General features: G+C 44.5%; 2 protein-coding genes across 2 annotated transcripts in view; one reads left to right on the top strand and one right to left on the bottom strand.

Moving 5' to 3' along the window:
* Nucleotides 1–401: 401 nt before the first annotated feature.
* COX17 (cytochrome c oxidase copper chaperone COX17) lies at nucleotides 402–3,335 on the bottom strand. Its single transcript, XM_066616682.1, has 3 exons — nucleotides 3,179–3,335; nucleotides 2,489–2,602; nucleotides 402–609 (listed from the first exon to the last, which is right to left on the bottom strand). The coding sequence occupies exons 1-2, from the start codon at nucleotides 3,310–3,312 to the stop codon at nucleotides 2,518–2,520; spliced, it is 219 nt and encodes a 72-aa protein (XP_066472779.1). The 5' UTR covers nucleotides 3,313–3,335; the 3' UTR covers nucleotides 402–609; nucleotides 2,489–2,517.
* Nucleotides 3,336–5,836: 2,501 nt separating this feature from the next.
* The window catches only part of CFAP91 (cilia and flagella associated protein 91), a 32,710-nt gene continuing 25,933 nt past the window's right edge, over nucleotides 5,837–12,613 (top strand). The window contains exons 1-4 of the mRNA XM_066616107.1: nucleotides 5,837–5,939; nucleotides 8,247–8,323; nucleotides 9,149–9,306; nucleotides 12,497–12,574. Of these exons, the coding sequence (XP_066472204.1) occupies nucleotides 5,837–5,939; nucleotides 8,247–8,323; nucleotides 9,149–9,306; nucleotides 12,497–12,574 (416 nt within the window). The remainder of the gene's footprint in view (nucleotides 5,940–8,246; nucleotides 8,324–9,148; nucleotides 9,307–12,496; nucleotides 12,575–12,613) is intronic.

Here is a 12,613-nt window from a genome sequence, read left to right as displayed (position 1 = left end):
AACTATATCAAATGCAAGGGCTTGTGCTCTCTGCTCGAATGAATCCCATTTTATAGTGCTACACTGCTGGTGAAAGAGAAGCATCACAGTATTTTGCTTCAGGTCTTGATAGACTAGGATTCAGTGTCTCCAGCACTAGAAAGGAAACCCAGCAGAATGCCTAATCCAACAGGGCAGATTAGGTTATGTGCACCAAGAGTTAAACAAGCTGCTTCTTGGGTGGGGGAGCACTGCTGCCTAATCAGCATTATAGTCACACCCCTTGGCATTTATAAATCAGGCAGCAGCCTCTAGGGTCTTTAAAAAGTTTGGGAACCACTGGCCTAGAAGGATATTACTGTACTGCCACCATCTCACAGGAATCAGTTGGTTTTTTTGTGTGTTTGAATGAAACACACAAAACAACTTAAAAAACTTTATTAAGAACTCTCATATTACTGCATAATCTGCATACTGTAATGAAAACAGCAAATGAGACCTTTTTTCTGTGATTTTAGAATTCTATCGTAAATAAATTTTTTAATAAATTCATCTCTGATATAAGCAAAAACACACTATTCAAACAGCTGTGGAAGCAGAGTCCTCAGCCCAGTCATTCAACAGCAAATCCTAGAAGGAAAAAAAGGAAACCATTAAGCAGCAGTTTTGACAGTATATGCCTTGTCTGTTAACAGTTATGTTCTTTCACCACTAATGTTAGAAGGTGAAACGCTTTACTAATAATTGGAGATCTAAAGATTAAATATGCCTTTTTGCACAATGCCGTGTGATTTTACGTATTAGTATTAATATCTCCAATAACAAGTTTGAGGACTTCCCTTGGCATTGCAGACTTGGAAATTGCCACCTAGCTATGTTGACTTTGAAGTCTTTCCTTGAAATCTGGATTTGAATGATGAACAACATACTAAAGAAAGCACCATCTTACAGCCAAAGAATTTTCTACCCAGATGTTATAGCCTCCTTGAGGCATCTTGTACCATGTCTGAAATAGTGCTTTATTTAGCAATATCTACCTTTACAAATCCAAAATTTACAGCTATCCAAGACTTGCAATGGCAAGAACTGTCAAGACACAAAGGTAGCACCAATGGCATTCTTGTGGTGCTCTGAAAAGAGTGTAGTGTCCTTACAAACAGCCCTATATCATATCGTCTCCCATGTCTTGATGCTGTTTTATGTTTCTTAAAAAAATAATCTGCTAGCCACCCAAACCTGTTGCTTTTAACTCTTCACAAGTCTGAACCTGTAAGGACTAGTTACGGTACTTGTTTATATGGTGCAAAGATAATTATTAACCATGGGTTAATATTCATGGTTCAATCCTCATTATCACTGCTAGTCATCATAGTAATTTCTCTTTTTCTCTCTTTGAGTTAACAATCCAGAGTGTTCACGATAATGTGTGGCAGACAAAATGTATAGCATTTGAATACTGCCAAAAAGCACTGTAATTAGATGATATTTTGTGAATATAACAAGTGGTATTCCCAACGTATGGCAACATATACCAAGAGACCAGGTGTAGCAAAATGGCCAAGACACAGAGTTATAAATTAGAAAGTCTCTTAAATCTCACCTCTATCAGGAACTCACTATGTAGCCTTAGGTAAGCCACTTAGTCCACCATCAGCTATGGTGGGGGGGGGGGGTGTAATTCTAAGGTTGCAATCCTATACAAACTTATCTGAGAGTAGGCCCCACTGCATACTAGCTTACTTCTGAGTAAACATGTAAGGCAGTGTTTCTCAAATAGTGGGTTGCGAGCCAATTTCAGGAGGGTCACCATTCATTTCAATATTTTATTTTTAATTTATTAGACTTGATGCTATCATGGGATGTGACTGCATTTGGGGAAATGTTACAGATCTGTACTTTTATCAAGTTACTATGTATATTCTTTTAACAATGATAGTAAATGGACTTACTCCTGGGTAAGTGTGGGTAGGATAGCAGCCTAGGATTGTTAAAAATGTTCCTGCTTGTTGATGTCACTTCTGGTCATAACATCACTTCCAGTGGGTCATGACAGATTTTCATTCTAAAAAGTGGGTCCTGGTGCTAAATGCGTGAGAACCACTGATGTAAGGGATTGTGCTCTTATTTCAAAGGGCTGTTGTAACAATGATATAAATGAAGCACTTTGAACACTTGAAAGTGCTACACAATGCTAGCACAATGTTGGTTTTTCAAAAACCAACGCTGATTGTTATACAGTCTTGTTCTGGATCTGTTTAAAGAGTGCTTAAGTTTCCTTATACAGCAGGGGGGCAAACAATAAGCAATGTCTGCTGCATAGAGACAAGAGTAACTCATCTCAGTGTCTGTAGTACACTAGAAGTTTTAGTCTAGTTGTACACTAGAAGTTACATTTTTCTCTCACCTAGGGTGGAAGTGAGAATTGCCCCATAGAACTCAAGGGAGAAATGAGTAACTAGAGAGCATTTCCATCACCAACATAATTGTGAAAGGTGATCAGTCTACCTACCACGCATTCATATCTGGGATTCATCTTGTTCATATCTTGAAGCCCAGCGCTCTCATGCACTCCTTGTGAGCTTCAATTAGATGACCACAGTTTTCTTCACCCTTTTCAATGATGCTGTGAATAAGATTTCACTATGAAGTTATTTCTCAAGGAATCTGGTGGGGAGGCTCTGCCTCGTCTGCCTCCCCATGCAGGGTGTGTGGGTTGTGGGTGCTTGGGCACCTCACACGTGGCAGTGCTTTTCGAAGGACTCCAGTGGGGAGGCTCAGCCTCCCCTGCCTCCCCACACAGAGCCTGTGGGTGCCTGGGCACCTCACACGTGGCAGTGCTTTTCGAAGGACTACAGTGCGGAGGCTCTGCCTCACCTGCCTCCCCACACAGAGCCTGTGTGTGCCTGGGCACCTCACACGTGTTAGTGCTTTTCTAAGGACTCCAGTGGGGAGGCTCTGCCTCACCTGCCTCCCCACGTCCCGTCCCTGCCACCAGGCAACCGGATCAACCACCACTCGGATCAACCACCAGGCAAACCCACCCAGCTTAGGCCCCCTCGGGGAGAGCGGGAGCAGGCAGCGCAACAGCTGGGAGGGGGGCTTCACAGCAACCCCGGAGTGGCTTTGCACGTGTCTACACGCGTTCAGACGTGCGTGCTAACGCGTGTCCCAGAGCTGGGCTCGACCTTCCTGTACCCACCAGGCATCGCGAGCCTGCTTGGTCTCGGGGCAGGCACAGCAGGGCTTCAGGTTGGGCGTCGGCGGCTCCTGCTTCTCTGCAGCCTGAGGGGGGCTCTGAAGTCCCGGACCATCGCAAGAAGCCAGGCTCGACATCGCTATGAACTGCGCATGCGCCAAACCCAACGCGCTCTCAAAGTTCCACCGGAACTTCGCTCCGAGTTTGTTTTTTTAACAAATCTAGGAAGCACTAGAGTGACATATCCATGGGATGATGGCGGTTTTTCAACACATCATTGAACCAGGATGAAATTCTGTATGGAAACGTCGCTGTCGTTAAGCAGCACCATGTTCTACAGGAAACAAAGGAGCAGCAGCAGCTACAGGAGTTTCTGTTCTCAGGCTGCCATCCTATTCACACTTACCTGGGAGTAAGCCCCATTGAATATAAAGGGACTTGCTTCAGAGTAGACATGCATAGAATTGGGCTCTAAGGTGGCCATCCTATCCACACTTTCCTGGGAGTAAGTCCCATTGACTGTAATTGGACTTGCTTCTGAGTAGACATGCATAGGATTGGGCTCTAAGGCAGCCATCCTATCCACACTTTCCTGGGAGTAAGCCCCATTGAATATAATGGACCATTGACAAGGCACATCACACTGCTGGTGGGGCAGTTCACATCCCCCAACGGCCCTACTAATATAAGGCCTCCCCAAACTCCTGTGACACACCTGCAGACAGTTCGTGGCACACCAATGTGCCATAGCACAGTGGTTGAAATGGCTGGTCTAAGTGGGTTGGTCTGGTCTAAAACCTGATGAGTTTTCACAAGAAATGTAAATTGGAGCTCTTGCTGCCAAATGAATGGACATGATGCTCCCCAAAGCCTGGTTAAAATGTGGGATTTCTTCAATGTTTTCATTGGGCCACTTCAGGGAAGATTTTAAAAGTGTTCAAAATCAAACCTGGAATCTTTGAATTCTGTGTGAGGCTATTCCACCCACAGAGATAGGACTGTTTTTCCCCCCCTCAGATATCTGACAATTACATGCACTCCCTAGCTTTTGGTTGATTAGGAATACAGCAATCCTAGGCATGTCTGAATTAGAAGAAATCTCACTGATTATTAGATTAGAAGTTCTAATGATTCAAAGTTAGAAGAAGTCCCACTTGCTTCTACTAAATAAGCAGGTACAGGACTGCAAACTAGCTGGTATTAACAAGTACTATTCTAGCATCTTTCAACCTTTTCAGGCCCAGGATCCACTTTTAATCCCAAATTGCAATATAGGACCCACTTTTTTTAACTGCATGTACCTGTTTTTCCGTATTGGCCTCTGCCTTTCCATTGGACCATTTCAGCGACGTGGAGAGTGGGGATTTGCTGCATGGGTAACAGCCTATCCTCCATACCTACTTTACCCAGGCTTCGCGCACTGGAGAGGACACTCTGTTCCAGAACCACAATTCAGAGCGTGACACGATAGTCTTCCAAGACTGAAGGATGCCAACAACAACCTGTTTTTCTCCTCTACAGCTTGGTTTTTCAGGATGACAGGTCGTACTTGGCCCCACTGCCACAGAGACTGTCTGACACTGCTCTGCCTAGTCTGAATACCAATGCCAGTGCAATGCCTGCTAGAAGTGTACAGCAATGCACTGGTAGCCAGGAATGGTAGTGAAGGAGCCTGGCCTTTCAATAAGATACAGGTTGGGCAAAAAGGAATGCAAAGGCAATTAGGAGGCTATAACACTTCTGAATTTTCATTATTAGTTCATTATTGTGATGTAAGGATCATATCAACTCTGCAAGATTAACCAACAGCCACACAGTCCCCATATATCAGACTAGGGAGGAGGGACTGATGCAGAGACTGCATTGCTCAAGGCCATCTAGTAGGCGAGTTCATAGTAGAGGTCACATTTGAACTGGGAAAGGCTGCAACCTCTAATGACTTTACATGGGACTAAACCCCACTGAACATTGTGAAATTTCCTTCTTCTGAGTACATATGCATAGGATTGGGCTGCACGGCAATAAGCCCTATTGAACTCAATGACACTTCCTTCAGAGGATATACTGCATTGTGTTCTTCATTCAAATATCTTTATGGTCGGAGAGCCCAATCCTTTGCCTGTCTACTCAGAAGTCTGTCTGTCTACTCTCTGGTAAGTGTAGACAGCGCACAGCAATGCACTGGTAGCCAGGAATGGCAGTGAGGCAGTCTGGCCCTTCAATAAAGGTGCAGGTTGGGCAATGCGCTATGCACACTTTCCTGGGAGTAAAACCCATTGAACACAATGGGACTTACTTCTGAGTAGACACGCATAGGCTTGCGCCCTAAAGATGCTTTCCACACCCCTTCCCTTCAACCTGGGAGTGGATTTTGGCTGCAACTATCCCAGGAAGGGAAAGCAACCATGGGTGGGCTTGGCTTGCAACAACTTCCTCCCCAAGCAACAGGCAACTTCCATGCAACGCTCTGTCTTCTCCAGCCTTTCCCACGATGATCAGTGAGTGACAGTCCCCGCCCTTGGGGGCGTGGCCTCCCCGGCAGCGAAGAAGGTTTTGTTGCAGTCGTGCCAGCGAGGGCCCGCCCACCGGGTTCCAGCGTTGCCAAGGCAACCGCATCAGGCTGGGGTATCTCAGAAGGCGGGAGATCAAGGTGGTGCAAGGATGAGTCGCTCGGTGGTGGTGACGGCCAGGCGGCCAGCGTCGGCCTCTGGGAGCCGGTACCGCACATCTACAGCTCCCAACCGGCCCTTCGATTTTCTCTATGGTAACTCGGGGAGTTTGGCTGGGCTGTTCCCCCCCCCCCCCCAGCAGGGCTTTAAGAAAGGAGGGGGAGGAGATGAGTGGCTGCTGCCCATTCACTGCTGTGCTCAGAGCCAGCATCTCTGCCTGGCCATTGGTGTACCACTCAGTGTACGACCAGTGGTGCTTGGTGTACCACGTGGTGTACCACTAGTGGTACTTGAGGTGGTGGTACTTGCTGGACCCCGTACCCCTGCTTCTTGGCAGCAAGACCAACCATGCAATGTGGCAAGCAGCGATAGGAGGCTTGAATTAGCTGGCAGACCTCCAGCATGCACTTTTCATGCCCTCGAAAAGTGCTCTGGGAAGTGATGGCTCTGCTGGGACAGCCTGGTTACACTGGGGGAGAGGTGGAATAAAGAGCTTCCAGGGGCTAGATTCTGCCTGCAGGTTTTATGTTTGACACCCCTGATCCACAAAATAGCATGTGAATCCTTGCTACTTCGTTGACATGTCCAAGCAATATCTATCATACCCTAAGACAAGCTGATTGCATCACATGAGGGAGGGGAACCAAGAGCCCAAACAACTCTGTGGAGGTGCAGCCCAGCCAGTAATTCCACTAGTGTCCACAGAAACACCAGTACCACCCACCAGTTGCAAGGTGGCGGCCAGACAATGACCCCATATAATCAGAGAATGTTAGCGTCAGAAGGAACTTTGGCCCTTGAAAAAAGAGCACCTCTCACCATCTTTATTGTCCTGAACTCATTCCAACTTGTCAATGTCCTTATTAAAATGTGGTTCCCAAAATGATGTAATATTAACAAGGTTCCGTGAGTGCAGAATAGACTGGAACTATTACTTCTCATGATCTGGTCTCTATGCCTCCTCAATATGGCATTTGCTTTTTTTCTCTTTGCTTTTTTTGCAATGGCATCACACTTCTGGCTCACATTCAGCTTGTGGTCCATTCACACACTCAGACTGTTTTTACGCATGCTACTGCCAAGTCTGGTGTCCCCCATACAGTACTTTTATTAATGATATTTTGGACATTTATGTAGAACTTTACATTTAATCTCTGTTGAACTTCATGTTGTTTATTTAGGCTGCAATCTTATCCACACTTTCCTGGGAGTAAGCTCCATAGGCTATAATGGGACTTATTTCTGAGTAGACAGGTATAGGATTGGGCTCTTAGGGCCCAATCCTATCCAACTTTCCAGCGCTGATGCAGCTAATGGGGCATGCACTGCATCCTGTGGTGGGGAGGCAGTCACAGAGGCCTTCTCAAGATATGGGAACATTTGTTCCCTTACCTTGGGACTGCATTGCAACTGCACTGGTGCTGGTAAGTTGGATAGGATTGGGCCCTTAGTTATTTAAAATATATATACCCCAGCCTTCCCCATCACCAGGGCACCCAACTCAGCTTGCAACAATTCACTAAATTACATTAAAAGATAACAATGAAAATAAAAGATAAAAAATACAGTATCCCAGCCAATGATAAATAAAAGCAATACAGACAGCAGTATTACAGATAATAAAAGGCAATTTGAAACCCTACAAAAGCAAGTGCCAGTAAATAGCAAAAGACAACAGGCAAAAAGTTAGTAACCAAACTATTGGTACAGCAAAACAGAAACAAACAAAACTATGGTAGGAAGGCTAAATGGAAAAGAAAACATTTTAGCCCCTGCCAGAAGGCCAACAGGGAGGGCACAGATCTCAATTCAACCAGAAGGGAGTTCCATAATAGTGGCACCACCACAGAGAAAGCCCTGCCCCTCGTTGCCACCAACCTGGCTTCAGCCAAGACAGAGCAGCACAGGTAAGAGGGCCCCCTCAGATGACCTAAGGGGATGATCTGGCTCCTATGGAAATAGGCAGTTCCTCACATACCACAGTCCCACCCTGTAAAGGCTTTGTAGGTCAGCACCAGCACTTTGAATTGTGCCCACAAACAAATGAGCAGCTGTTTGACAGAGCTGAACTGCTGAGCCCCCAAGACCACACAGACCGCTGCATTCTGCAGTAACTGTGCATCTGGACAGTTTTCAAGGGCAGCTTTACAATAGTTCTGGATGTCTCCAAGGGTTTGATCGACTCAGGTATGGATCCAGTCGCCACACCAGTTTTAGCAGGGCAAAGGTTGTCCCCCTGGCCACTACTGCCACTTGCCAAGTCACTGTCATTGGCACCACCAGAGTAGGCTGAATAACAGAAATCCAAGAATTCAGGGTTCACAACAATGGTTGCACTTTGGTTATGAGTGTCATAAGTCTATAATCAGTAAAACTCTTTCTATTTGTTTAAATGATCTTAGATCCAGTACATGCCTTATCAAGTGAAAGAGACCATGCGAAAGCAACTATCCAGGCTCACCTAATGCATGATGAAGTGGTAGGTACCGACGGGGTGTGCGCTGCATCTTGTGGTGGTGGGGGCAGTCATGGAGGCTTCTTCAGGGTAAGGGAATGTTTGTTTCCTTATCTTGGGGCTTCATTGCAGCTGAATCAGTGCTGGACAGTTGGATAGAATTGGGCCCAAAGGGTCTGCTTCAGATTTAATCAAATTCCATCACATCTCTGTGAAAACACACTTGTGATAAGAGACAGAAACAGGAAATCTACTTTTTAAAGGAAGTAAGAACTTTATAAGCAGGATATCATTTGTACACTCCTGCACATAATCCTGCTCGTTCACTGATTTAGAATCAATGCTATGAAATAATTTGTATACTAGTAGTTATTGCCTATGTGCTCGTGACCCACAGTGCTTTTTCTTTTGTGATGCTGTTTGTGCAATTTATAGTGCGAGTCTAAAAGTGGAAGTTATTAGGATCCTGTGAAGATACTCATTGGTTAGGTTTTAGTTTATATTAAGTCTTAGTAGTCAACGTGTTTATGTATGTACCATGTACTGTGAGAGAGAGAATTCTGTTTCTAGAAGTAGTTGCTTGTCTTTTGGGAATTATTATAAGGCCTCTCTCATCAGCAGAGACTTGTAGCTATTTGAACAATTTAAGAGTACCTGTGTTTCTATCAGATACTCAAAAACTAGCCTCCAGACCTTGGAATTGTTTCTTCTGTGGTCTGGAAGCTAGCCTATTCAAAAAATTGACCTGTTACCTGAACTATGTCCTGGAGGCTGCTAAGTCTGGCAATGATATTGTTCTATACATGTTTACACACAGTATTTGTTTTTCCTGTCTTCCACATGAAAAAGAGAAAGTTTCCAGTATTTAAATCTATGTTTAGTAACATGAACCACTATCCACGATGCGTTGCGCGACTTGAAGAGACAAATCCTGTCCCCCCATTCATTGAGCAAAGATGGAGAGGAAGAGCACAACAGCGCCTTCAGACTTTTCAGTCACTAGCCACGTAAGTAATCTTCTAATGCAGGGGTGTCAAATTCATTTCATACAGAGGGCTGAATAGCATTCATGATGCCTGCTGAGGGCTGAAAGTGATGTCATTAAAGCAGCTAATTCTGTCATTAGCTGCAAATGATAGAAGAGAAAATATACATTTCTTGATCATATTCAAGATATGAGAGAGCTCAATTTTCAAGTGGGCTTCCCTTTCAGCAGTAACACCTCAGCATGGCTCAGCAGCTGAGAGCCTGAGGGCCGGATAAAAAGCTTCCGCAGGCCACATCCGGCCCCCAGGCCTTATGTTTGACACACCTGTTCTGATTGATAAATGTGTGTGCATGTGTATTTTAAACTATAATTGACTCAGGATTACTCTGATTTAGGTTTGCTTAGAAAATGATTAAAGTACAGCTAAATATGCCAGCTAATTAACCACTTACAGCACAATCCTATGCATGTCTACTGTGAAGTGAGGCCCATTGTGTTCAATCTGGCTTACACCCATGAAAGCATTTATAGGATTGCAGCTTCAGTATGGTGTCAAAAGATTGCGTAATAACCTCCCTTATGCTGCCTGATGGCTTTAACTGCATGTCCATTTTTATGTGCCCTGAAACAATATGGTTCAGTGGAACACCTGCACAGTTCATACATGTATGCCCTCTGTATTGCTGGATTTCAGAACTCTTTGGCCCTCTGCATGCGCTCCCTGAACACCCCCCCCCCCGGAGGTGAGGTAAGCTCCACTCCCCTCATCTCCAGATGGTCCTCTGAGCCCAGCAGAGGCTGTCCGTGGGCTCTGCTGGGCTCACACTGAGCCGGACAGTTAAAAAAAGCTACTTCTGGATTCTCTGTGAATCTGGAAGTGACGTTTTTTATGTCTTATAAGGGATAAAAAAGTCACTTCTGATTTCACAGAGAAACCGGAAGTAGTGTTTTTGTTTGTTTGTTTGTTTTTGTTTTTTTTTTACTGTCAAGCTCAGAGGTTCCTCTGGAGGCGAGGGGAGTGAAGCTCCTCTCTCCTCCAGAGGATGGGGGCATTCTTTGGTATCTGTGGTTTAAGTTAACTGCAGGGCATTCTAGAACATTCTTCCCACCGATACTGGGGCATGCCTATATAAAAATTCTTCTTCCTAATAATAATGATAATGATAAATAATATTTATTCATTAATAAATAAATTATTATTTATTTTTACAGCTTATATATCTCAAGGCAGCACACAAAGAATGATAAAATTAATTTAATTCGGGATCCAGGTTTTATTGTGTTTTATTATTTTTAAAGGTGTGTTTATACATACATACACACACACACACACACACACACACACAAACACACACTTTATATTTTTAATATGGTTTTAATTGTGAGCCACCTTGTATTGTATTGGCAACCTTCAGTCTCGAAAGACTATGGTATCGCGCTCTGAAAGGTGGTTCTGGCACAGTGTCTAGTGTGGCTGAAAAGGCCAATCCGGGAGTGACAATCCCTTCCACACCGGGAGCAAGTGCAGTCTGTCCCTGGTCTGTCTCCCTGGCTATGGGCCTTCTTTCACTTCCCACAGTAGGTGGGATGATGGATTTCAGCAGGGTATTTCTGACCGCAAAGCCAACGCCATGTTCCCTGGTTTCGTTTGGTGCCACCTTGAGTACCCTTCATTGGCTAGAAAAGTGGGATATAAATTCAATTGATTAATTAATGTTGCAGGAAGCAAAACACAATCTTTATACCACAGATGCAGTAACAGTACTGAGTGCTACAAATACTGCAGAATACATTGAATGTGAATTTGTTGCCACCTTGAGTTCTGGAAAAGAAGGATAAAAGTCTTTATATAAATTTAAAAAAAAAACAAATAAACAAAATGAAGTCTAGAAGAGCCAAAAAGCCCTCAGTTAAAAAAATAATTAATGTGCTGTGAAGCCTATATGATGAATGCGCTGTTTCCCCCCTGTTTTTGCCATTTCTAACTCCCCCAAAACTTTTGTGTAGATTCAGCAGTTTTAGAGCTGCTGGCAAATTCTCCTGCAGCATTCTTCTTCTTTGTTTGGAAAGTCAGTTATTCACCAATCACATGTATTTGTGGGTTGGAAAAATTCTTGCCAGCTTGGGATAGCTATTCAGCCTAATGTAAGGCCTGCCCTACCAAACCTGCATGTCCAGGTAAAAGGGGTGAGATGGTGAAGCCTAGGGTTCCACTCCTCCAATTGTGTGGTGTAAGAATGTGGACATGGTCCTCAATCCGTTTCAATCTAGTTTTGAGCCTGGTTTTGATATTGAAATAGCCTTGGTCACCCTGGCCATCAGGGCTGGTTCCAGGAGCTCCAGGGACCAACTTGAATCATTTTTTGCAGAGACCCTGGGGGTAGACATCAACCCCCTGCCCCGCTGCACAGCCTCCCCTACTCACAATGATGAGCGGCGGGCCTGGGGCCGATGGTGAAGTATGGCACCTGGAAGTAGGTGGATGGTGATGTAATCACCAACAGCTTCCTGTTTGCCTGATTTTGAGCCAACTGGAGGCAGGGGTGGGTGGGAGGAGCCTCCAGTCATGAAGCTCCACTTGCTGCACTGGCCTCAATATGCTCTGCATGGAGGCGGCAATCCGTTCTTCTACAGGCAATCCGTTCTTCACCCTACTGTGGAAGCCCTTCGGGTGTGGGGCCCATTTGGTCCCAAGAGGTCTAAAGCTAACCCTGCTAGCCACCCATGCTGGGAAAAGGAGAGATAATCCTACTAATGCTCCTGGACCTTGGGATAGCTTTCAATATCATGATGTCTTTAAAGCTTAGATTACTTGAACTATCACTAAGGCAACTGATAACTGTAGCATCATTTACTCAGCATCATGTCCTCAGGAGTCAAGGAGGCTTCCTGTACACTATCAACCAAGAAAAAGGGGATAAGTGCAAATTCAGAAAGAATGACTTTTCTGAGGGATTAAGGGCTTTGAACCACCAAAGGCAGGGGTGGGTAAGTAAAACCTCAGATGTCCAGCCAGAGCAAGCCTAAACATACAAGTCCTCTGACAAGCTTAACTTCAGCCATAGGCTTCAGAGTCTGTATTACTTTCTCCATGATCACATGTTAAAAAATTGACAGTTTCTTCTAGTATACAGTCTGACTGATGAGACTATCTTTCTCTGAAATATTATATTTAGTGATTAATTTTACATCTTACCTTTTCATTATAGATCTCAGCCCTCAGTTCCCATAATTGAGTATGAAGATCCTGAAGTCAGTGGAAAAAATCGCTGGAAATATTTTGAACGGTGAGGATTGAACAGAGCTAATCATATTCACTTCAAAGA

Source organism: Tiliqua scincoides, chromosome 2, assembly GCF_035046505.1.
Source record: "Tiliqua scincoides isolate rTilSci1 chromosome 2, rTilSci1.hap2, whole genome shotgun sequence".
Taxonomy (NCBI): Eukaryota; Metazoa; Chordata; class Lepidosauria; order Squamata; family Scincidae; genus Tiliqua; species Tiliqua scincoides.
Note: the sequence above shows the minus strand (reverse complement) of the source record. Positions and strands in the feature narration are given on the sequence as shown.